The 25,927-nt window shown below is 38.2% G+C and overlaps 2 protein-coding genes and 1 long non-coding RNA gene across 4 annotated transcripts in view; 2 read left to right on the forward strand and 1 right to left on the reverse strand.

The window, feature by feature from the left end:
- The window catches only part of CLNS1A (chloride nucleotide-sensitive channel 1A), a 33,769-nt gene extending 28,573 nt beyond the window's left edge, over positions 1 to 5,196 (forward strand). The window contains exon 8 of the transcript XR_003791441.1: positions 4,955 to 5,196. The gene's annotated coding sequence lies outside the window, so the exon portion shown is untranslated. The remainder of the gene's footprint in view (positions 1 to 4,954) is intronic.
- AQP11 (aquaporin 11) lies at positions 293 to 13,174 on the reverse strand. Of its 2 annotated transcripts, XM_029207948.1 has the most exons (3): positions 12,243 to 13,174; positions 4,539 to 4,655; positions 868 to 1,213 (listed from the first exon to the last, which is right to left on the reverse strand). In XM_029207948.1, exons 1-3 carry the CDS (start codon positions 12,859 to 12,861, stop codon positions 1,134 to 1,136), a joined length of 816 nt encoding a protein of 271 aa, XP_029063781.1. In that variant the 5' UTR covers positions 12,862 to 13,174; the 3' UTR covers positions 868 to 1,133. The 2 variants fall into 2 exon arrangements, with proteins under 2 accessions (XP_029063783.1, XP_029063781.1); XM_029207950.1 differs by lacking the exon at positions 4,539 to 4,655 and having other exon boundaries at positions 293 to 1,213; positions 12,243 to 12,861.
- Positions 13,175 to 21,512: 8,338 nt separating this feature from the next.
- The window catches only part of LOC114886869, a 77,374-nt gene continuing 72,959 nt past the window's right edge, over positions 21,513 to 25,927 (forward strand). Inside the window, exon 1 of the long non-coding RNA XR_003791442.1 lies at positions 21,513 to 22,654. This is a non-coding gene — a long non-coding RNA (uncharacterized LOC114886869). The remainder of the gene's footprint in view (positions 22,655 to 25,927) is intronic.

Below are 25,927 nucleotides of genomic sequence, written 5' to 3' on the forward strand. Positions count from 1 at the left end.
TTATCAGTTGCTTAATTGATTATTACTCAAACAGATCTTATTTCGCCCCCACCTCGCTTTTTTTTTTGCTTTCAGTTTTAACTCTGATAATGGAATTCCTTTGAAGAGAAACATACTTAACCTTTTATCATCTGAACTTTTAATAAAAAGTAGACATACAATAAAAGAAAGCTTCTAATAGAGGAAAACTTGAAGGTTCTTTAAGCCTAAAAAAAACCGCTGTTAATTCCTAAACAGATTGTAACATTATAAAGTATTTAATGTTTCTTTAAAATCTTCAATTTTCCTTTAGTCTTAATGATGACGGAGAATATTTTTTTGTATTGAAGTAGAAGTTTAAAGATGGTATTTGGCTGTATTTGACCTTGGGCAAAGCAGTAAACTCCCTTCTAGACTTCGTTTCCTTATCTGTAAACTGGAGATTAAAAATACATGCCCTGCCTACTTCATAAGGTAGCTGTCTAGTCCAATGAGAATGTGAAAAGCTTACACCTGTATCAGTGCTTTATTCTACTAAAGAATGACAGTTTGCCTAAAGCTAGTGAGATTGTCTATTTAGAGAAAATATTTTAGATTAGAATATATTTAAAATTCAGGAACCCCCTTGAGTATGAGTAGGTATATAATCTACTTCCAAAAGCAACTTTCCTATTGAAAGATGACACTGCTGATGGTATCACTGTGTGAGGTAGTGGCTGAAAAGTATCCTCTCTCCAGTTTTGTAAGCATGACTGTTTGAACTTTGGTTAAAAATCTTGTTCATTCAGGTGACACATGATACACGTACTCTTTCTTGGTCCTACCATCACCTTCCCTTCCCTTCCCTTCTCACCCTGTACTCAATTTCTTTTTCATCAAAATTAACAATTATCACTTGAGATTTATATTTAAAGAGCCTTTTCTAGCAGCATTTAATACACGCTTAAAAGAACAAGTCTTAACTGAAAAACACAGGATACCTCATTTTCACAGTAATTTTTTTAAGTCCCAGTGATGAAAACTCTAAGGCAGTTTCTTCAAAGGAAGATAACATTGACGAATCCAGTGCAGCCAGTGTGTGAATATTAGGTGATAAAATCTTTATCACATCCATCTTGACTGTCCTGAAACTTAGTCTGAGTCTTTTAGAATAGTTACTCCTTTTTATTAATTGTGTGGTTGTTATACAGCCATGGAAGGAAAAAACTGAACATCAAAATCATCAGCAATATACCTGAAAGAAAAATACAATAAAAACAAAACAATCCCTAAGGAAGTTCATAATCATTCAGTGGTTATAATTTAAGATTATATACAGTTACATACCTAGAGATTTGTAGAGCTATGTTTAAGAGAATTAGCTACATCAGCTCTACATGAAACATGTAGGTATTTTAAAATATAATATTCTCATATTATTTTTCTTCAATGATGAATCCGTAAAAACAGTATGTACTTGGAAAAACCAGTAGGATCTAAACAATGAATTCAAAGGATAAATAAAATAGATCTGGAGTTCTAGTTCTGGCTTCATTACTGACTTGCTGAGTGAGAAACTCTGGACTTGTGTCTCCATTTTAGTCTCAACGATTAATAGCTTTTAGAGCTGTATTAATAAGCAGAGTATCTGAAAGAAAACTTCAGTTGACGTTTTAAATCTTAAATATAAATATGTTTTTAAAAAAATCACATATTAGCAAATCTTCATTTTTGAGGTCATGCCAGATAAATCTAAACTAGCATATATATATATGTATATATATGTAAACTGTGATTTTTTTAAAAAACATTTTTTAAGATTTAAAATTTTTCAGTGGGAAATAGGGACAGAGGAGATTTAGGCACAGGACTCAAATCACTGTCTAACAGAGAAGTCTGCAGTGGTTAATGTTTTTATCTGAAGGTATGTAGGCTTAAAGGTATGTAGGCTTAAAGCTCTAAATCAGTTTAAACTTAGATTAAGAATGTGTTTTTGTCACATGCAGATTTGATAGTTTACTCCTGTTTGCTAACAAGAGGAAACCTTAAGGTTTGACTAGCATTTGGATAGCTTAACATATTTTTGAAAGATGAATCTGATTTGCAAACAAAGGCTTTAGATTTTTTTAAAAGTCAGAAACAGTCTGTTAATAAATTCACAAAATTTGACATTTTCTTTATAAAGTCAGAGCTAGAAAATAAGACATTACATTTAAAACTTTCTAAAAATGGAGTTGCAGTTTCATAGAAGCAAATAGAATTTGCAAATTTTTATTATATGAAATGTGTAAGCTAGAGAATTAATTCTATATACATTCTTATAGTCACATTTCTAACATTTTATTAATTGGGGAAGATGGCAGGGCCCATTAAAGGAATTATAATTATCTCCGCTATGAAGAGAAACAAGAAAGAACAAGGACCATGTCTTCCAAGAATAGTTTGCTCCCTGCTTGGTCAAGAAGGGAAAGAAGATAGGTATCTTGCAATTACTCTCCTCTGTCGCACTCTGTGGCACTGCCTAGTGTTTGTTTGCTTTGACTCCTCATCTCTTACTTAGCTCTTTGAATGACTCTTGTAAAAATAAAATTTATTTTTCTTATCCTTCTTTGAGTTTAATAGTGACCTTATTTCATTTGAGGCCATTTCTTTTCCCAATGGGAATGTGATTTCAGTGTATGACAAAAGTCAGTGGCAAGCCAGAATTCAGTATTCTAAAAACTGCCATTTAGTCACATGTCTTTTATCCACATCTATCGAATTATTTCTATATTGTTTCTCATTCACAAACCTCTGAAAGCAGTATAGGAACATGGCTCTTTAAATGAAAAACTAGAACAGAAATTTTATTTGGGTCTGTTTAGAAAAAGCTAGGAGATCCTTAGGTTAACAAAGGAAGAATATTTGAATGTATATTTTCAACAGGCTAATTAGGGCCATACATAATTGCAGAAAAGTTTGATCCCAATCCCATTTTTAAAAGATCCCTTGGATAGGAAGTAAAGAAATAAAAGTATATTTGTTTTTCATTTACGTATTTGGATTGTTTTTTGGATAAGTGGTTCTTTAAAATGTTTTGGTAACGGCAACAAGTAATGTTCTCTTCCTGTTTGCACCACACTGTCATGAAGAGAATATACTGTTTTCCTACCCTACTACTCTCTGGTCTGTATATTTGCTAAAGGGGCAGAAGTGATTGCTCCTTTCTGTCATGAGACTTTTTTCCAGTATGTTCTTCCAGGAAGAAGTTATCAAGTGATTTAGGCTAGAAAATGTGTTTAATGAAAAAAAAGTCATGGTCTTTTTACAGAGAATGGCAATGACTTCTGTTTCTTTTTTCTTTTAAAATTCTTTTGGAAAGGCCTACTTTTTAGTTTTTTTTCAAGTAGTGAATGACATAATTCCTTAGTATCATGGGCCTACTGTTAAAATTGTAGTTGGAGCACATTAACAAATATATAATGTTAATAATATATGTTCATTTCAAATAAGACATATTAAGAGAATTTTTCCATATAAAAACTTCAGTAGACCAGTCCAATTAGTGATGTTTTTAACTTCTTCATGAACTTCAGTGACCTTTTTTACTTCTTAAAAATTAAGAGCAGAGAAAATTTAAAGAACTTATTGGAAAATACTAGTAATCAATAGATGAGAAAAAGCTACCATTATTAGCATTTTAAAATACACGTTTTCTCTGATATTCTTTATGTTTAGGCCTATAGATATTGCTGAGCATAATAGATACTAAATGTGAGGAAAATTCCTAAATGAAACGAATGGAAGGAGTGAAGTATGATGGCTATTCAAACCTGTTATGCCTGTGTTCTCTCCTATAAGTACCCTCCTCCCCACCCCCTTTTTTTTTTTAAAGAAATGAGCAACAAGAAACAAAATGCAAACCGGATGAAAAGAAGGATGAACTAACAGAAGGCCAGCTATCCTCATATTCATTTATAGTTATAAATTATAGTCAGGCTTAAAACAGATGACTAGACAAAATCAAGAAATGCTGATAACTTACATAAGGAAATGCATATCATGATTACAGTTATTTTATAACTTCTTTATGTTATTTGACCTACCTGAAAAGAGGAGTTTTACATATCTGATCCAGATAGAGATAACAGGAATGCAACTTGTGGAAAATTTTAAAACTACATTTATTATAGTTCTGCATTGTTTCATGAGATGCCCTTCTGTAAAATGAGTCAAATGAACTAAATAGTATTTTATTTGGCGCTCACAAACTTGAAAAAAACAAATTCCTTTAGCAAAAAAAAAAGATTTTTTTTAAAGGAAGTAATTACTCCTCACTTTTTTGCCCTCATATCTGAGGGCTTCTTAAAGTGGTATCAGACCTCAAACTGACTATCCTTAACTAGGTAATTTGTTTCTTTGAAGATAAAAACAGTTTTAAAGGATACTGCACAAAATAAAATGTTACTTCAGGCATAACATTTCCTACCTTTTTTCTTTTCTGTCCCTACTCTGGCTTTGGAAATTGACATGTTACAGTGACATTCCATATATTTAAAATATTCTAATCTTTTAATTATATTAAATAAAAATATGCTTACCTAAAGAAGGAGCCAGCCAATATACTATAAAAAATTGAAGGAATGCTTCATCAAAACACTTGAAATGTAGTGAAAGTGCCAAAGCTGGATTAAATACAGCTCCTGTTAGACTTCCTCCTGTAATACATTTTAAACAGAATGATACCAAACCATATATCTTACATTTTCTTGCAGCTAGAAATACAGGGATTACTAAATGTAACTATTTCATTTTAGGTATTTAAGTATTCTTATTCTGTAATCTTCCTTTGCAGAATCACCTGGCATAGAGGATAAATATAGATTATAATATGCCAGGTGCAAAAAAGCGGGGGTTGGGGGACAAAGGACATTAAGAATTTTAATCCAATGCTTTTCCTATAGTATGTTATAAAATGCACATTGAAAGTTAACCTGCTCTGTTATTGTTCCTACAGTTTTATAAAACAGGAGATTTGGCTGCCCTTCTTAACATTCATCAACTTAAATGAGTGAATAATAATAAAGATAAGATGAAAGTACATTTAAAATGGGTACAATACCCCAAGATCCTCTTGAGCAGAAGTACCTTTGCTTTGAAAACAAAAAATGGACCACAGCATTATCATTGACTCCATTTTTACTTGGCAGCAGAGCCCTGAAGAAGTGACTGTGAGTGGTGTGTGAATTATATCTCAATAAAGTGGTTACAAAATTTTTAAAAATAAAAAAAAGTGACTGAGTAGTCGTGAAAGATAAGCACAAATTCTAACTGTTGACTACTTTTCAGGATTCATGGTGCAGCTCTGCACAGGGTCTCTCTCTGAGATGGGGCCCAGGAGCTTATAGTTCTGGCTACACAGCAAGTAAGGAAAGGCAAAAGAGGTTGGACTGCCTGTCCAGTGGTACTCACCTGAACTGTGGCTCAGCTTTTCAAAACATATTCTAATTGTACCCCTGAGATAGAGACATTTCTGGTGGTTATTCCATGTGGAAGCTTGGGCACACTTGTCTGCCTCTGACTCAGCCACAGCTACAGATCCGGAGATCTTCACAAATTTTACGTGGACATATGCCACTATAGCATGTTAATTGTCTTTATAAAATGCAGTGAAGTAAAATTGGAAATTAAGAGACCCTTTCATAAGATTTCACTAATGAGATTTCACTCCTGATAGGCTGAAAACATTGAAGCTGTGTGGAGGTAAAGATGTTGACACTGAACTGAGTTCACTCCATGGCTAAGAGTCCTTTTTAGCATACCAGCCTCACAGCATGATTCGTATTTATGCCTCAGCAATTATAAATGACATCACATCATGGACCTTCAGGACCACTCTTGAATAGTCAAATCTTGGAATGTTAAACCTGCACCTGCCAAGGGCCAACAGAATTGTTTGGTTGGCATGTGGTCATTTCAGCTTAATTCCACAAAAAATTACTGAGTTCTTATGTTCTGGACACCATGGATAAAAATATAAGGATTCACACAGAGCTTTATAATAAAATATAATGTAGGGCTTCCCTGGTGGCGCAGTGGTTGAGAGTGCGCCTGCCGATGCAGGGGACACGGGTTCGTGCCCCGCTCGGGGAAGATCCCACATGCCGCGGAGCGGCTGGGTCCGTGAGCCATGGCCGCTGAGCCTGCGCGTCCTGAGCCTCTGCTCCGCAACGGGAGAGGCCACACCAGTGAGAGACCCGCGTACCGCAAAAAAAAAAAAATATATATATATATATATATATATATAATGTAATATGTGCGGTGATAATATAAGTGACCTGTGATTTTTTTTCGGCATTTATCAATAAAAATAGACTGAATCATTGCCCTCATAATTAGTTTGCTTCAGTTTTCCCATTAGGTCTTTGGTATCTCCATTAGGTCTAAGAACACTGTCAGTCAGTTTTATACCATTCTAAAACTCCAACTACTTCACACTTATCTTCTAACCCTTACATCACCAATTCTGCTCAGTGTGACTTGGTAGAAACTGCTCCTCCTACCCAGAGGTACAGTCTATTCCCCTGTCTTGGATATGGATTGGCTTTGCAACTTGCAATGACAAATAGAATGCAGCAGAAGTGATGCTATGTGAATTCTGAATGTGAGAAGCAACACTGAGTGAATTCTAGGTTCAGGTCTCAATAAAGCCATCATCGGTTTCCACTTTTTACTCTCTTGGAACAATGTCCTGACCATGTAAGTGAGCTGGAGGATGAGAGGCCACAGGGAAGAAAACTGAGGCATCTTAGATTGCTGTTGGTACCAACTGCTGGACGAGTGAAGCACCTTGGCTCTTCCAGACATACTAACTGTCCAGCTATGTGATCTCAGGAATTTCCTATCTAATCCACAAAGTCATGAAAAATAATAAATTACTGTTATTTTAAGGATAAGTTAACTGATTCAGAAATCCATTGTGTCAACAAAAGGCCCAAAATGTGGCATTGGCTTTGATGTTTTAGACTGGGTAATTCTTTGTTGGGAGTTGTCCTTTGCATTGTAGGATTTTTAGCAGCATTCCTAGCCTTCACCCACTAGATGCCAGTTGCACATCCATCTCCCACCTTGTAACAACCACAAATGTCTCCAGACATTGCCAAAAGTCCCCTGGGGGGGCGGGGGGCAAAACTGTCGCATTGAAAACCACTGTCCTAGAGAACTACTGGTACTTGTATACTAGTAGACACACATAAGGTTGTTTATTTATAGTAGCAATGAACTGGGAAAAACCTAAATGTCCATTCAGAAGAAGGTAGCTAAATATACAACTTTGTTATTAATTTGGAATACCACTCAGTACTGAAATAAGTGAAATCTCTTTACTAATATAGATCTGCAAGATAATATCATTGAACTACACCACTAAAAAAAGCAAACTGCAGAAAGTAAAGTATGATACCTTTCATGTTAACATGAACACATATAATAGTTTCTATAGGGTCCTATCTATACATATAATAAATGCACATAAGAATTTGGAAGGACACATATGCACGCACAGAGGACTACACTGGTGAGAAGAGTAGGCAGGGAAGGAGGGGACAGGCATGAAGGATGGCAATCAAAAGTCTCATTCGTAATATTTCCATTTTTTACAAAAATAACACATTCATGTATTGTGTAATTAAATGTGAATTATTTAAAAAGTAAGAATCATCCATCAGGCACAGAACTTACAGAAAATGGCTTTGAAAAATGAGTTACTATTTATTGATGTCTGGAGGGGAGAAGCCATAACATATGTTGAAGAAGAGGTATCAACAGGGAGATCCAGCTGGCTGACTGCCAAGAGTTTTAGAAGACAGTATGACCTTGGTGAAATTACCACAAAGACTGAGTCCCAAATCTGATAATTATAGGCACTAATGTTTCTCAGTACTCCTAAAGGGAATCAAATTCTCTGTGACAGAATGACACTAGTTAAAATCATGTAAGACTCGTGTAAAAGCTAGAATGTCAATTAACTAATTTATAATGGAAGCTAGGCCTTTCCAGTGACCAGAACATTTGTGCCAGTTACTTTGGGAAGAACTTGGAATACATTATTCTTCATCATAGTCTGAAGAGATAGGTAGTGTTATTCTCCATTTTAAAGATGAGGAAACTGAGACCTAAATTAAGTTATCTCTCCTATGGACACAGTCCAACTCCAAGGCTGTGTGCTTAACCACTATATTACACTGGCATGATAAAAAAAAAAAGTTTTGGACCTTCGTTTGAAGCTGTTTTTCATTTGTAAATTGGCACCTATTTCATATGGTTATTGATTAAAAATAAACATATGTAAAGGACTTAGTTCCCTTCTCCTTTGACAAATAATCTTACCCAAATTCTTCGTGACTTAGAAGGATACAAAAACCTCCTGAATGGAGTAATGAAATGAAATAAAAATGCAGTTACTTCAAACAATATATTAGGCTTATTTTGAAAGCTCTTAGACATAAAATATGGAATACCCAGATATGTATTACTTCTTTCTATTTTTAAATGAATAGAGTATTTGCTAATTCATTCATTCACTCATTCTAAAAATAATGAGTATTTATTTGTAACAGGCGACACCATGCTAAGTCCTAGTTATAACTTATAATGAATAAAACAATTTTAGTCTCTCTACTCAAAGCTTACTGTCTGGTGGAGGAAGACAGGCATTACATCAGAAAACAAGTATATAATTAAAAAATTCTACAAAGGAAATGAACAGGGTACAGTAATAAAGACAGCCTATTTGGATATGTAAAATAACAGATTTTTTTCCCAATATGTAATTAATTTTAAAATGAATGCAGTTCTCTCCTACCCTGGTCATTGAACCAAATTCTCCCAAAACCTAAATTAAGGAAGATTTGCTTGAAATTTGCATCCATAGTTTTATAGCTTTAATATGTTAATAAATCACAGTTTTTTTTACTTTATTTGGGAAGTCAATAAATACATGATAAGTGGTAACGACATCAGTGGCCTCCATCTGCACATCAAAGTGCAGGGTGCTAAATCAATAAATACACAATCAGACGCTTGATCATTGGCTATCCAAGGAGCCCGTGGCTATGCTGCTGGACAGTTATGTTCTGTAATCTTAAATTATCAGTTCTTTTGATGTGACCTGTATTAGGGTCCTCAAAATGCAAGTGATTAAAGAAATATCCCAGCATGCAACTTAGCCAAACCAGTACTAATAGTATCTTAGAAGTTTAAAAAAAAAAAAAGAGAGAAAGACCTATCAAAGTAACTTGTAACGATGCCTGATTTAGCAGATGCTTCCCCTGACTTCCCTTCCCTATCCATTCTTAACTCCTTCCTACAAAAGCCTCACCTCTGCCTGGTAAGACACACACTCAGCTAGTCCCCAAACAGTTCACTCTATTTAGAATAACTGATCTAAAGTTATGACTTATATCCATAGAAAAAATGGGGAGTGACACGGCTTCGTGCAGCACTTCCCAAAGTATGTTCTCTTCTGCTACACACTCCTAGACAAAAGGATTCCATAAGTTTGAAAAACTGTGTTCCACATGCTTCTCTTGTTGGAGTTTCACAATAAACAGTAGCATAGTAAAGGCTCTGTGAAGTCTTAAATTAGAAAATCTGTTTAATCCAGTGTTTGCCAAATTTACTTGGCAACAGAATCCTTTTGTAACTTAAATTATTTTAAGTTATGCTAAAATATACATAACATAAAATATGCCATTTTAACCATTTAAAAGTGTATATTCATGGCATTAATTACAGTCACAAGGTTCAATCATCACCACTATTTCCAAAACTTTTCCATCACCCCAAACAGAAACTCTGTACCCATTAAACAAAAAGTCCCTATTCCTCCCTGCTACCCAGCCCATGGTAACCTCTATTCTACTTTCTGACTCTATGAATTTGCCTATTCTGAATATTTCATATAAGTGGAGCCATATAACATTTGTTCCTTTGTGTCTGGCTTATTTTGCTTAGCATAATGTTTTCAAGGTTCATTCCTATCGTAGTATGTATCAGAACTTCATTCCTTTTCATGGCTGAACAATATTCAATTGTATGTATATATTTTTGTTACTTTTGAGGAATATGCTGTAGAAATGCTGATAATGAAATGAGTATAAGCTTTAGTGTCAGTTTAAACCATGGTTCCAGCACATTCTAGCTGTGTGACCTTGGACAGGTCATTTCACTTTTCTGAGCCTCACTTACATAAAAATGGGAATAATGTATTCATCAGTGGGTTGCTGTAAGGATTAACTAGGATAACTCATATAAATTTCCTACATGCTTGGCATGTTGCCCAATGAATATTCTTATCTCCCTTATATTGGCAGAAAAGGAAGATCGTAATAGGGTATCAATTTCTGTAACAGTGCTAAATAATTTTTAGGTTCTGTCCCTGCAAACAGCCTCCAGCACTGCCCAATATTGTACCCACTAGCCACATATGGCTATTGAGTACTTGAAATGTGGCTATAGCAACTGAAGAAGTAAATATTTAATTTTAGTTGATTTATACCTAAATAACCATATGTGACTAGTGGCTACTGAAATGGCCAGCAAAGTCTAGACTGGAGCAGTGGTTCATATTGGGATCACCTGGGAAAATTTAAAATCTACTATTGCCTAGGCCCCTTCCCACAGCAATTAAATCTTAATCTTGGCACCCAGATATGGGTATGTTTAAAACACTCCCTAGGTGACTGTAATGCAGAGAGAATGTTGAGAACCACTGCTGTAGTGATCCCTTCACTCTCTCCCCCTCCCCTACCAATTAGTATCCTCATTTCAGCAATGTCGATGTCAATAGTGTGAGGGGAAGAAAAAGAGCAGTGTTTTTGAACACCTTAAATTGTTATTTTATGGGTTCTTTCTAATAACTCTCCTTATATTTATGTATAACTTCAATTATTATCTTGTTTCTCTTCTCTCAAAATCTTTGTCACTTATAAAATAGGTATTGGCTAATATATACAGTATTATTATGAAATCATAAATATGTATTAAAAGTACAAAAATAGGAAGAATACCAATTTAAAGATAATCAAGAGAGGGAGGAGGAACTGTGTATAACATTTTATTAACTTAAAACATCTTTTAAATGTTTACCACTTCTAATTATATAAGTACAGAGCTAAATTGTGGCATAACTTTTTTCAAGGGATGTTTCTGCTTTGGCCCAAACCTAAAACTTTAATAAGCAACTACTCACCAACCCCTCAAATATGCATAAATCCTTCCTTCTCTCCTTTACCATTTATTTCCATCTGCCTCTACAAAAAAAATGGTACTAGATCTAAAGAAGTTGAAATGGATTGGAAATTCTTTCATTTCTACCTAGGAAGTTGAGCATATGTTTAAAATTCCTTATCTTGAGGTTTGCGTCTACTCATAGTTTCCCTTTCAGTGGGCAGAAGACTGACTCTTACTACTAATTCCTTTTATTAGACTCCTGCCTCCAAAACATCTTAGAATTCAGATATAGTCCTAATGAAATATTTTGTTGTGATCATTTAAAATAACACACTTCATCATCAAACTTTTGTTTTTTGGATTTTCTTGTCCCATTTGGAATATTCAGATTATCCACTAAATCTGAGATCTGTCAAGGTGAACAAATGGTTTACGAGAAATCAACAGATTCTCAAGAATTATTAGCTTTTAAAAAGCGTCTTTGATTTCAAGCACGTTTTGATTTTAAAACACATCTTTCTTGATAGGCCATTAAAAATTCACTTATAACTCAAGATGAATTATTAAGGAGATAAATGATTTTAAGTAATTTTGTAGAAAAAGAACTAAGAAATAGAACTACATAATTTCTACTTCCCACTCTTACTACTAACCAATCAGGTAGCTTGTGCTTTAAATTGGAAGGAACTTTTGACACCCAGGATCATGTTTCAGTGAGAGTCTCAGAAAGGATCTATACCAAGTTGGCAAGAGGTAGCTGATGTTATCTTTCCTTTCTACCATTACAACAATCCCTTTGTAGGATATTTGAACCCTTGGCAATATCTCACATGATCTCAGTTTCAGCACAGAAGTGGCTTTCTCTGGGTGTTAAAAAAAAAAAAAGCACTGAATGGAGGATCAATATTTCGACCCTATCGGTAAAGAATGAGCTGCAAAATGATTAGAATTACGGAGATACCAATATTGACTTCACAGAGGCATAATGGTTTAAAATGTACCTTGGCAAAGAACTTAGAGCCTCAAGTCATAGAAGCTCCGGACATGCCAAGTGTTTTGTGGGAATAACAAACCTGCATAGACCAAAAAGGTGATGAGTGCTGACAGCAGGTGGATACGAAGCTTGGTTCGGACCTCCTGGAAGTGCAGCAAAGCGCTGTGGAAGATAAAGGAGGAGACGGCCTCTATGATGACCGCTTTGGGCAAGTCCACTTGGATGGGATTCCTGCAAGCGAAGCTCCTCTCGCTGACGTGATACTTGGTCAGTCCCAGGCTCCACAGGGCGCCCATGCAGTACCTGCTGCACAGGGCACCAATCAGCTGAGCTAACAGCCTCATCGCACCCGTCTCAGCGGACATTCCCCCCAGCATCATCTGCATCATCACGCCGCACGGGTTGCTTGAGGTGCCCACCAGAGTCAGGCCATGCACCAACGAGAAGAAGTAGGTTAGCGTCAGCGGCCAGGTGGGGTGCAGGGGTTCCTGCTCGCTCAGCAGTTGCAGCTCATGGGTGCAGAAGCAGAGCTGGAACGTGGCCAGAAACTCCAAGATGAAGGCGTGGGCAGTGGGCCTGTTCAGCTGCTGCCGGGTGACCACGCGGGCCAGCCCCATGAACAGCACGATCGACAGCATCAGCCCCAGCGAGATACAGGTGTCCTGCATCTCGGGCCAGAGCCCCCGCAGCGCCGTCATGGCTCTCTCAACACCAGACTGGGACGCCTGCTCTGGCTCGGCAGGAGGCGGTCTATGGGCCGGAGTCCTAAGTCCTCAGCCCCGCCCCCTCACGCCCCTCGGGGCGGGCCGACTCTAGGCTTACTGGAGGTACCGGGGGCGCTACGCGAAAGGCTCCTCCCCTCCCCGGCTCTGAGCTAGGGTGTTGTTACCAGAGCCGGCAAGGAGGGGCGATGAGGACAGCTCTGCGAGGGCACTGGCTGAGGGGCCAAAGGTCAGCAGGAGCCGGACAAGCACACGCCCTCGCCGCTTCCCTCAGGGACTGGAAGCAGGCGCGGGTGGGGCAGGGAGTGGAGGGAAGGCGCGCGTCCGGAGGCCATTGCGCATGCGCGCGGCGGTCCGCGCGCCTTTGCGAGAGGCCAGACTTGGGACCGCCGGACCCCTGGCGACGCTGGGCGCGCTTCTCCCAGTGCTAAGCGGGAGGGCGCGCGCCCCTTGCGCTTGGACAGGTGCTTTGACGTGGGAACCTTGAGGGGTTTTCCTTCCCCGCTCCTAAAACTGTAAAGCCGGCAATCTGGAAAGACCGCTAAAGCTCATCTCGGCCAACCACCTCGTTTTTAATTTATGGGGCGACTGAGAAGACGGGAAGTGACGGAGGTGCAGCGCGGAGGTCGGGGGTGGGGCTGGGTGGTGGTTTGCGGGGAGTAGATTTCAGAGCGAACCAGGGCTTGACCTGTGTGAAGAAGGGCAGGCAACTGGGTCTCCTTGAGCCTTAGTTTTTTTCACCTGCCTGTGACGTTTACGTCGTAGAGTTGTGGGTCAGACTACCCACCTCATCGATTTGTTTTAAAAAAGCATGGAAGGCAAGTAGCACAGAGCCTGGCAGACAGGAAGTGTTCAAGAAGTGCTAGGCTGAAGTTGAAAGAGCACGTCTTGCCACCGCCCCCCACTCCCAGCAGCTCGCCCACCTTGGGCGGCCCTTTGTGGGTGCAGCTGGGAGGGAATGTCTGAGATTCCTCAGACCTTGCTTGCACCTGTCGTGATTTTCTGCCAATGGAATGGGTGTCATGGTTTAGTTGGGGGAGAGGGGTGCAAATTCCTTAGCACTCTCCAGCCTCAGTTCTGCCTCCCCTGGGCTCTGCTGAAACACAAGTCCACATTTCTGAGGGCTGGAGAGAAGTGAGAGAAGAGCCAAAATGAGAGGAATAATTAGCCCGAGCTTCAAGTGATAGAGTGCTTGGAAGGTGTTCTTGACACCACTAGGTGGCATCTCTGGGGGGCTCCAAGGAGCTCGGGTCCTTTATGTCTCGGCATGGAAAGAATTCAGCCAGAGGCGAAGTGGTAGATAAGAAGTGATTTATTAGAATAGGATGTTTGTGAGGCTTACAAGTGGGCAGGCGAGAGGATGCTGTGCCCTGAGAACTTAGTGGGCTACAGTTTTATAATCAAAGGAAAAGTGGGGAGGGGAGGGGAAACCGCCTTCTTCCTCATTCTTCAGTAGACGTCAAGCTTCCATCATCAGCTCCTCCTGCAGGTTGGGCAGGCGAGTTTTCTTGTCCCTACATGGTCAAGCCAGGACTGTCATGGCACTATGGAAAAATTATTTCAGGTCTCAGTACAGTGAGGGTCTTTCACTTTGAAATGTCACTTTTCCATAAAGTATTGTTTTTTATGTGTGCAGAGAGTATGTCCTAGGGGTCATTAACTTACTGAGTTCACTGGGCAGGATGTGAGTCTCATGCCACCATTGTTTTATTGTTTTGGGTCATGTCTCCTGCTTCTGTTGCTATGCAAGCCTGCTTGGTTTCGTGGTTAAGCAGACCTGCTTTCTTGAGTGATCATTAACTTATAGAGGTCTCCCATATTTTTTCTTTACTTACAGTCCCCTTAGTGGGATTAACTATTTAATTACCTACTTTGTCCCTTTACTCCGTCCCTGTCATTCTTGCTGATTCTCCTCAGCTTTCCTTCCCAGTCTCAATTTGTCCTCTAATAACTAATGGAAGAGCTTTTTTTTTTTTTTTTTGCGGTTACGCGGGCTTCTCACTGTTGTGGCCTCTCCCGTTGCGGAGCACAGGCTCCGGACGCGCAGGCTCAGCGGCCATGGCTCATGTGCCCAACCGCTCCGCGGCATGTGGGATCTTTCGGGGCACGAACCCGTGTTCCCTGCATTGGCAGGCGGACTCTCAACCACTGCGCCACCAGGGAAGCCGTCTAATAACTAATGAAAGTTCTCTTCGTAACAACCAAGTTTTCTGTGGTGCCAGTAGGTATTCTCTGAATTAAAAAATATAAATTTTTTCAGAAAACACACAAACTATGTAGAAAGATGAAGTCCTTTCCTCTTTCCTGTGTTGGTGCCTGACCAGGAAAGAATTGAGTAAATTAAAACTATTGTTTGCTCACCGCTGTTGAAAGAGGTTGCTTTTAAATCAATCCTGTGAGTGTAACGCTTTTGTCGCTCCCCTTTACTGGAAGTCACGTGAGTTTTCGTTAATGTGAATATATTTTGTTTACTGCTCTGGTGATAATTCACTTTTACTAGCACAAGCCATGTAGAAAACTAGCCTTTTGGACTTCGATTAGAAATTTTAATAACATTATAATATACATTGTCATTAAAAGGATTTTGGTAATTCTTTCAATTAAAGAACAAGGCCAAAATAAACCCAATTAATTACTTGTGATTATTTCACATCACATGAATCTCTGTTTTCAGAAACAAGAAATCACTAATTAATCCACCCCATTTCCTTCAACATAAATGTTTGTTGGTATGGGTGACAGAGCTGCATCTTGCAAACCCAGATCTCAAAATTCCTGTTCTAAGACCAGTGTCTTCATGAGGAAGAATGACTCTTCCATAGGTTGGAAGATTAGAAGAGTCTGGCTTCCTCAGCAATGTTGGCCCCATTTTAACCACTTTGCTTCTGTGCATTTCAGAGATATCCTGTTTCTGTGAGGCAGGAAGTACATAATACTAGGTTTGGTGAAAGCACTGGATTTAGCATTTGAAAATGAGGGTTTGCATCTTACGCTATGCTTACTGTGAGATCTTGAGGAAATTGTTAAATCATTAAACTTCTCTGAGCTTCAGTTTCCTCATCATAATATTATGGTAAATAACTAATTTAGGGTTTTGTTGTGAAGATCGAATGAGAATACAGATGAAGTGCTTTGTAAAGAGTTATTACAAATGTTTATTGAGATGTAATTCACATACCATAAAATTCACCCTTTTAAAGTGTACAATTTAGTGGTTTTATTATATTCACAGAGTTGTGTAACCATCACAAATTATCAGCTATTTTGAGTGGTGATTCTTAGAAATGAAGTCCTAAATTTATAATGCGACTGTCTCTATAATCTTTGCCATGAATTATTTAAATATAATATGAAACAGTTATGTCTTATTATTATATACACTGCTTCCTATGTGGAGAGGAAACCCAAACTATAACTTTAAAGAGGTCCATAGCAATCAGTGGATCCTAAAATGGAAGATACTTATCTAGTGCTCTGTCACATATCAGTTAAATTTTTGTGAGAACTTTTTGCTTCTATCTCAGTAATATGTTTCCTTCCTTCCTTTATTTCTTTCCTCCCTCCCTCCCTCCCTCCCTCCCTCCCTTCCTTCCTTATCTTTTTGGCTGTGCCATGCTGCTTGCTTGGGATCTTAGTTCCCCAACCAAGGATTGAATCTGGGCCCATCAGTGAAAGCACCATGTCCTAACCACTGGACTGCCAAGGAATTCCCTATCTTCCTGTTAATTCTAATTTCAGTTAAAAAAAATATTTGTTGAGCCACAGGCATTAATAAGACACAGTCTGCCTCAATAACACAATCTTATAATAATATGTGATATTTATTGAGCACTACTTTGTGCCAAACATTGGATATTATTAGCCTTGCTTTACATGGGTCAAGAGAGGATTTAAAAAAAAATAGAGAAGAGGGCTTCCCTGGTGGCGCAGTGGTTGAGAGTCCGCCTGCCGATGCAGGGGACACGGGTTCGTGCCCCGGTCTGGGAAGATCCCACATGCTGCGGAGCAGCTGGGCCCGTGAGCCATGGCCGCTGAGCCTGCGCGTCCGGAGCCTGTGCTCCGCAACGGAAGAGGCCACAACAGTGAGAGGCCCACGTACCGCAAAAAAAAAAAAAAAAAATAGAGAAGATATCATTTAATATGGTGGAAGAAGAAGAGTGCAGATAAATTAAAATTATTTTAAGGCATCACCAATGCTTTAAATTTGGACTAATTGAATCAACATAAAATGGATAAGATCAGATTTTTACAGAAGTTGGCTTGTTTGAAAAAGCCCTCTAGATTGTCTTTTTCCTTTTGCTCTGATTTCATGTTATGTACTAATTTGACTTCCCATGCTTCTTTTTTTCTGAATTTTATTTAATTTTTTTATACAGCAGGTTCTTATTAGTTATCTATTTTATACATATTAGTGTAGACATGTCAATCCCAATCTCCCAATTCATCACACCACCACCACCACCCCACCACTTCCCCCTTGGTGTCCATACGTTTGTTCTCTACATCTGTGTCTCTATTTCTGCCTTGCAAACCGGTTCATCTGTACCATTTTTTCTAGATTTCCACATATATACGTTACTATATGGTATTTGTTTTTCTCTTTCTGACTTACATCACTCTGTATGACAGTTTCTAGGTCCATCCATGTCTCTACAAATGACCCAATTTCGTTTCTTTTTATGGCTGAGTAATATTCCATTGTATATATGTACCACATCTTCTTTATCCATTCATCTGTCGATGGGCATTTAGGTTGCTTCCATGACCTGGCTATTGTGAATAGTGCTGCAATGAACATTGGCCCATGCTTCTTAATACCACGAAAAAGAAGCCTTGGAGAGAAGATACAAGAATTTCAACTATCAGGAAAGAATATGATTTACGTTAAATAATTAAATGATATTTCAGTTCATGCTTAAGGGACTAAATCATTTTTTTAACTTCTAATTATGAGAATTTTCTAACATACAAAAGCAGAGGGAATATATAGTGAATTCCTATATAGTTTTCACTATATATACTATTCAATGATTATCGATACTTTGCCAATTTTGTTTCATTTATTCAGTTTTGGTGGGGAGGAGGCTGGAGTATTTTAAAGCAAATTCTGTACATCTTGTCATTTTTCCTAGATATCTCTTGTGTCCCCCTCCCAGTCCACTCTTTCTCTGCCTCTCATCCTTGCTCTGATTCCCTTGAGGCTTATCTGTATAGAATGCAGATAAGGACTGCATTACCCAATAGCATAAGGACTTCCTTACCCAATAGCATCTAGTTGGGTTCTGCTAATGGATAGTATCACCAGGAGCTTAATACCTTGAGGTACTATTCTTCTGGCTCCCTTTCTGAGGGTTTGTGGCAGCCAGGTGTATCCTTCAACCAAATGTCACAACTTCTTGTCACAAGACTTCTCTGTCTCTGGGTTCTGATAACCACACCCTTTCCTCACCCCTAGGCCTAGGGGTGTTAACAGTTGTTATTACTAGTCCAGGGGTACTGGGATATCCCTTCTAGTTTCCCTACAGTCTTCCTGCATCTTTGAAAAGGATCCTTTTTATTAAATTCTCTTTAAATTACCTGATTTGATTGCTACTGTTTTCTGCTAGAAACCTGACTGAAATGTCATTTTACACATAAATACTTTAGGCTGCATCCCTAATTGATAAAGATATTTTTTTAAAAATGTAAACACTATGTTACTGTCACATGTAACAAATTAACGATACTTTCTAAATATCATTTAATACCCAGTCCAAATTCACATTTCTCCAATTGACTAAAAACATGTCTTTTGGTTTAAGATCCAAACAAAACCCATTCTTTAAAAATTATTGCACCTCTTAGTTTTCTTTAGTCTATGTTGTTGATTTATTGGAGAAACCAAGTCATTTGTTCTGTAAAATGTCCCACATTCTGGATTTGGCTGACTGCTTCTACATGGTGTCATTTAACTTTTTCCTCTATCCCTTGCATTTCCTTCAAACTGGTAGCTACATTTAAATGTTTAATTAAGTTCAGTTTCTTTCTTTTCTATTTTTTTTAAGGCAAAATACTTCATAAGTGTCACTGTGTACTTAAGGCATATAATGTATAGTTCTACTTTTGGTAATACTAAGATTGATCAAGTGGTTTATAAATATACCATAAGGGCTTCCTTGGTGGCACGGTGGTTGAGAGTCCGCCTGCCGATGCAGGAGACGCGGGTTCGTGCCCCGGTCCGGGAAGATCCCATATGCTGCGGAGCGGCGGGGCCCGTGAGCCATGGCCGCTGCGCCTGCACGTCCGGAGCCTGTGCTCCGCAATGGGAGAGGCCACAACAGTGAGAGGTCCGCGTACCGCAAAAAAAAAAAAAAGAAAAGAAAAAAATTATATATATATATACCATCAGTCTTCCACTTTTTAGTATCCATTATTTTCATAGCTCTATTAACTTATTAGGGGTTGAAAATTGGTGATTTTCTGAATCCCTCATTCCTTTTCCTTTATCAGCTGAATTTCTTCTATAAAGAAGAATTTTCCCTTAGTAACAATTTGGTCACTCTAAAATTCAGTTTGTAAAGGAAATCCAGGATTTAATCGATATCCTTTATTAATATTCAGAATGAGTTAGTGCCCCAGCAGCCTTTAATTATGACTAATTACCTTGTTACCATGATGAACTCATGGATTTTTATATATTTGATATGTTTCAATACATTTAATCATTATTATTTCTGATATGCTATTTATTATTTCTATGTTAGGTCAGTGAGAGCCCCTTTTCATTGATTCCTTTAGGCCTTTATTGGATTTTGTTAGTGTGATAAAGTTTAACTTTAGGAGAAGAGAGAGCTCAACTCTGGATACTGATCCACTTGTGTTTTCAGACCTGCAACACTGAGAAATAACCCTAGACTATGGTGGATTCATCAAGGTGACCCTCAATAGAGACCAGTCATCTAGCCTCCCTTGCTTACAGTTATTCACTCAATAAATGTTTTTTTTTGAGGACCTACTCAGTGTAACATACCCTGTTAGCTTTGGTGAAATAACAGTGAAGATGTAGTCCTTGATTTTACCTACCTTACAAGAGGGAACAAAAGAGAGAAGAAAAACTAAAATATAGCGTAAAACTACTGTGGTTAAAAGAGGACATTACTCTGTAGGAGCACAGGGAAGGGCCTCCTACTCAGACTTAAGGGAAGGCTCCTTGGAAAAAGAGTCATTCTAGCTGATCCCTTTAGGATAAGTAGGACCTAAAAGGTCAAGAGAAAGGAAAGAGAGACAGAGCCAGTGCAGTTTGTAAAATCCCAGAGAGAAAGCCCAGGGTGGTCAGGGTACTCTAGGCTGGGGTGTGAAGAGGGAAGTAGCAAGACATCAAGGTTAAATGAGATAATGCTATACTGGTTAAGTACTAAAAAGTACTTAGTACATGGCCAGCACATAGTTAGTGCTTAATAAAGGCTAATATATAAAAATGGAGTTCAAGCAGATGAAAGTTATATAATGATGAATTTTGCACTGAGGCCTCACATAAGATAAAGAGAAATGAAGGTGGAAGAAAACCTCACCAAAATTTAGAATTGCGTTACAGTGGCATCTGTAAACAGAGAGGGAGATGGGATGTTTAAGAGATTGTAAAGGCAATTCCTTCGGCTTGATGTTATCAGGGACAGAAACTTTAAAACTCTGAACGTTAGGGAAGAGATCTGAGTCATTACATTAAAAAAACTATTTTGTAACTATATCAAGCTTACAGAAAAGTTGCAAGTATATACAAAGAACTGTTTTTTCCTGAACCATTTGAAAGCAAGTTGCTGATATTATTATGATGTCCCATTAACCTAAATATTTTAATGTTTATTTCCTCAAACAACATACTCCTATGTAACCGCAATAAGATCAACTAAATCAGAAAATTAACATTGTTTACGTTTCTACCATCTATCCCTCAGACTCCATTCAAGTTTGGCCAATAGTCCCAGCACTGTCCTTTATAGTAAAAGGATTCAGTTCAGAATCATGCATTGCATTTACTCATTATGTCTCATTAATCTCCTTCAGTCTGGAAAAGTTCCTCAGTCCCTCCTTGACTTGCAGACCTTGACAGTTTTGAGGATTACAGGTCAGTTATTTTGTAGCACCTCTCTGAATTTGGGTTTGTCTGATGTTGCCTAGATGTTAGTTTCAGGTTCTGTATCTTTGACAGGAATACCACAGAAATGATAGGATGTTCTTCACATTGTATCCTATCAGATGACATGATTTCAGTTTGTCCTATTACTGATGTTAATTACTTTTGAGCTCCTGATGAAGGTATTGTCTGCCAGGTTTCTATACTGTAAAGTTGCTCTTTTCCCATTGTGTGGAGGGAAGGTTCATCAAACTTTACATTTATTTGAACAAAAAAAGTATTGATAACTTATAAACAGCTGAAGTGCTCAGGTCCTGTGATCTGGTATCATGGGGGTGGGAGAGGTGAGTATCTCTGTTTTCATATTTCTCTAATAGAAGAAAAGAAAAGCAATGTTTCTGTAACTTCTTAGAATTCAATATGACAATCTCCAATAATTAATAAATACGAATTTTGTTGTTGGTGTGGAATTATTTTAGAACTTTGTTTTTGTGAATTTCAGTGAAAATAAAACAGATATCTGAGGAAAAAATGAGACAGCCTCAGATTTAAAAAATAAAATTAGCTTCCCTATTTTCAGTAAAATAGAGACTGGGAGCAGGGAAATCTTTTCATCTCAGTCCATCATGGCAGCAGAAGATCAGGGCTTGTTAATGTTGATGTTGTACAACCTATCTTCAATGTTGGGAACTGACATCTATAGTCTGAGGACACCTATGGACTGATTCTCTGATCATCCTAGAGGATATGAAAGGGATTAGGAGATAGCACAAGCACAGTCACTGCAATCTGTCTGAGAAACACTGGTTCTGCATACATGCCTTTTTTAAAAAAATAAATAAATGATAGAAATCAAAAAAGAAAAGAAAAAAACCCCACAATGTTTCTGAATGGAAAGAACTCTGAAATTGGAATCAGGTTGAGTACTAGGTGCAGTTCTGCCACTGTATAAATCCGCTAAGACTGACATTACAAAATACCATAGACAGGGTAGTGTAAACAACTGATGTCTATTTTCTTACAATCCTGGAAACTGAAAGTCCAAGACTGTGGTGCCAGACTTAGTTTCTGGTGAGATCTCTCTTCCTGGCTTGTAGATGGTGGCCTTCTCACTCTGTCCTCACGTGGCTTTCCTCTGTGTTCTCACAGAAAGAGAGAGATCTTTGGTGTCTTCTGCTCTTCCTAAAAGGACAGCAGTCCTATCAGATTAGAGGTCCAGCCTTTTGACCTCATTTAACCTTCACTACCTCCGTAAAGGTCCTATCTCCAAATATAGTCACACTGTGGGTTAGGGCTTCAACATATGAATTTGTGGGGAGGGAACACAATTTGGTCTATAACAGCCACTAAGGAATGACTACTGCTTTGTGCTTCCATTTTCTCCATCAGGGGTCCCAGCTGGAGCCTATGCTATATCTCCTTAGGATTTAAGCATTGCTGGAGGACTGGTGGAGCAGGACTTCAGGACTCTATTTATATATAGCTCCTATAGTATCTTAGGAAAGAAGCCATGCTAAGAGAGAGCTGAGTCCCCAAGCCTGGTTCAAGGATGTGAGCCACTGTCAGAAAGGAGAAGAAATGGTGAAAGCATCATGGTCTCTGTCATTTAGATCAGCCTCCAGCTCAGCCTCCATGGATTCATGCTTCTGTCATAAGGTAAAAGGGCTGCAATTGAAAAAAAAATTCAAACTAATGGGAAACACCCATTCAGTGGAATACTATTCACTGAGAAGAAGTGTCCATTGACACTTTTGTGTCATCTGTCAAATGTCCATTGACAGATGAATGGATAAGCAAAATGTGGTATAAACATACAATGGAATATTATTCAGCCTTAAAAAGGGAGGGACTTCTGACATATACTACAAGTTGGATGAACCTTGAGGACGTTATGTTAAGTGGAATACGTTAGTCACAAAAAGACAAATACTGTAAGATTCTACTTATATGAGGGACCTAGAGTAGTCAAATTCATAGAGACAGAAAGCAGAATGGTGGTTGCCAGGGACTGGGGAAGGAGGAATGGGGAGTTATTATTTAATGGGCATAGAGTTTTAGTTTTGCAAGATAATAAGAGTTCTGGAGATGGATGATGAATTGCACAACGATATGAATATATTTAATACCACTAAGTGTACTTAAAAATAGTTAAGATGGTAAATTTTATGTATGTGTATTTTACTACAATTAAAACAAAAAAAAATTTTTTAAAGAAATAAGCTATCAAGCTAAGCAAAAACATGGATGAATCTTGAATGTATATTGCTAAATGAAAGAATCAGGTCCGAAAGACTACAAACTATATGATTCTATTAATAGAACATTCTAGATAAGGCAAAACTATAGAGCCATAAAATACATTAGCAGAGATCAGTAGGGATTCATTGGGGAGGAGGACTGAATAGGTAAAGCACAGAGGATATTTTACAGTGGTGAAACCATTTTGTATAATACCGTAATGATGGATATATGATACCATGCATATACCCATAGAACCTTAATATATGCAAAATTTTTAAATAATTTAGGAGATTGGAGGATCCCAAGATGGAATAAAGGATGGGACAAAATAATCTAACTATATTATAAATCTATGAAACATGAGACTTCCCTAGTGGCGCAGTGGTTAAGAATCCGCCTGCCAATGCAGGGGACATGGGTTTGAGCCTTGGTCCAGGAAGATCCCACAAGCTGCAGAGCAGCTAAGCCCATGTGCCACAACTACTGAGCCTGAGCTCTAGAGCTCATGAGCCACAACTGCTGAGCCCATACACCACAACAAGTGAAGCCCGTGTGCCTAGAGCCCATGCTCCGCAGCAAGAGAAGCCACTGCAATAAGAAGCTTACGCACCACAACGAAGAGTAGCCCCCGCTCGCCACAACTAGAGAAAGCTCGCACACAGCAACAAAGACCCAATGCAGCCAAAAATAAATAAATTTATTTAAAATAAATCATTCAATCAATCTATGAAACAGTCTCACTGACAGGGGTGGGAGAAAAGGTACTGACCCAAGTAACTTTGGAAATGAGTGGAGTCTAAAATTAAATGCCAAGGGAACTGTACATCAGCACTGTACTCCAGTTGAAAAAGTTATGTGCCCATGGGGTATAAGTTAACAAATCTGAATTCAGTATATATATATACTGGAACTGAATAATTAAGTAAATGGATGGCAGATTGTGGGAGCCAGGTTTCTCACTGTTGGAGTGGGAGTTTACAGATAATCAAGGGGAAGAGGCTAGAAAGCTCCATATGGTAATGAATTACAGTTGGAGATATCAGTATGAACTCGTGTAGCTTAATATAGATACAGATGTTACATACAGAAATATTTATAGTTATGTGTGTATATATATGGGTTAGCATACACATACATTTCCTTACGTTGTCTGCTGGGAGGGCCTAGAAGGAAGAATACCCCAATAGCAATGAGTGCACCTACTGGCCAGATCTTGGTTTCTAATACCATTCTCCCATAAAAGGAACCAGGGCTCCTTGGAGAAATGGCAGATTCAAGGACTGGGGCAGGGAATATACAGGAGCATCTGTAATGCCAGAACATCTTTTAGTGCCAGAAAGTAAAAGTTCTAAAAAAAAAGATGGAGCTATGTCAAAGGGACATGGTAGCCAACTGAAAGAGCTGACCAAAGTGACCATTTAAGCAATACAATAAAGTAGTATTGGATTATACCCAAAGTATACATTAATTATCCACAAAGCCATACTGTTATACATAAATAATTGAATAAATAAATAAATGGGAGGGAATATAAAAATCTCCAGTGTAGAAGAATTCCAAATAATTTATGTAGATACTCTGCCTTCAAGGAGCCTGGGCATAGCTCCTCACTGGTTAAGTGTGGGTTGTGCATATTGACTTCCTTTCAAAGAGACTAGTTTGGAAGAGAGGGAGAGGGGAAGACTGAAAAGAGTAACTTTGCAGTGGAGAAACCTGACAAACACTACCTCAGCCAGATGATCAAGGTTAACCTCAACAGTGATGTCATATTGATAGTATGTACTGTTGATACGAGGTAATGAGAATGGCACTTTACTTCTGTGGCTTCCTTCCCAAAACATATAACCCCAATCTAATCATGAGAAAAACATAAGACAAATTCCAGTTGAGGGATATTCTGCAAAATACTTGACCAGTGTTCCTCAAAACTGTCAAGGTCGTAAAAAAGAAGGGGAGTCTGAGAAACTGTCATAGCCAAGAGGAGCCTAAGGAGATATGATGACTAAATGTAATGTATTTTGGAAGGGATCCTGGGACAGCTAAAGGACATCAGGTAAAAATTAATGAAATATGAGTAAAATATGGATTTAGCTAATAATAACATTAATATTGGTTCATTAATTATGACAAATGTTCCATATTAATGTAAGATGTTAATAATAGAGAAAATTGGGTATAGGGTATACAGGAACTCTCTGTACTGTATTTGTAATTTTTCTGTAACTTTTTTTGTTTTTTAAAGTCTGTGTTTTAAGTAAAAAGTTTATTAAAAATAATAAATAATATATCATACACACAAAATAGAAGTTGCTCTTAATTTTTTTAAGTGGTATTGGAACACCAGGAAGTTTCAGCAGAGCTTGGAGTTTGCGCTGGTGGTTTTGGCAATGTTAAGAGAAGGTGAAGTCCTCAGCAACAGTTTAGAAAGAAAAGGCCTCAAGTAGGACCTTAATAGCCTTGGGGCAGGCACATGTGGGCAGGTACCAGAGGTCCATCGGCCCTTTGAGCCTCAATAGAAACAGTGGAGTTTCTGCAGAGAGCAAGAGCTAGAGCAAGTTGGAAAAAAAATGGTGAAGACAGGAGCTCTGCAGGTGACCTTGGGGCTTCACAGAACAATTTGAGAGAAAATAAGGAAGTTTGGCTTTCCTGCAGAATGAATGGAAGCAGAGCCAAAGAACCACTGTTTTG

The sequence above is a fragment of the Monodon monoceros genome, unplaced genomic scaffold (genome assembly GCF_005190385.1).
Source record: "Monodon monoceros isolate NGI ecotype Baffin Bay Population unplaced genomic scaffold, NGI_Narwhal_1 Super_Scaffold_7, whole genome shotgun sequence".
Classification (NCBI taxonomy): Eukaryota; Metazoa; Chordata; class Mammalia; order Artiodactyla; family Monodontidae; genus Monodon; species Monodon monoceros.

Excerpts from the sequence above, each read along its gene's own strand:
- AQP11 (XM_029207948.1), bottom strand. The coding sequence starts at position 12,861 with ATGACGGCGCTGCGGGGGCTCTGGCCCGAGATGCAGGACACCTGTATC. Across the intron at positions 4,656-12,242 it reads CACCTTTTTGGTCTATGCAG|GAGGAAGTCTAACAGGAGCT; the intron begins GTTTGTTATTCC and ends AATGTATTACAG. Across the intron at positions 1,214-4,538 it reads TTGGCTGGCTCCTTCTTTAG|GTATATTGCTGATGATTTTG; the intron begins GTAAGCATATTT and ends TTTTTCTTTCAG.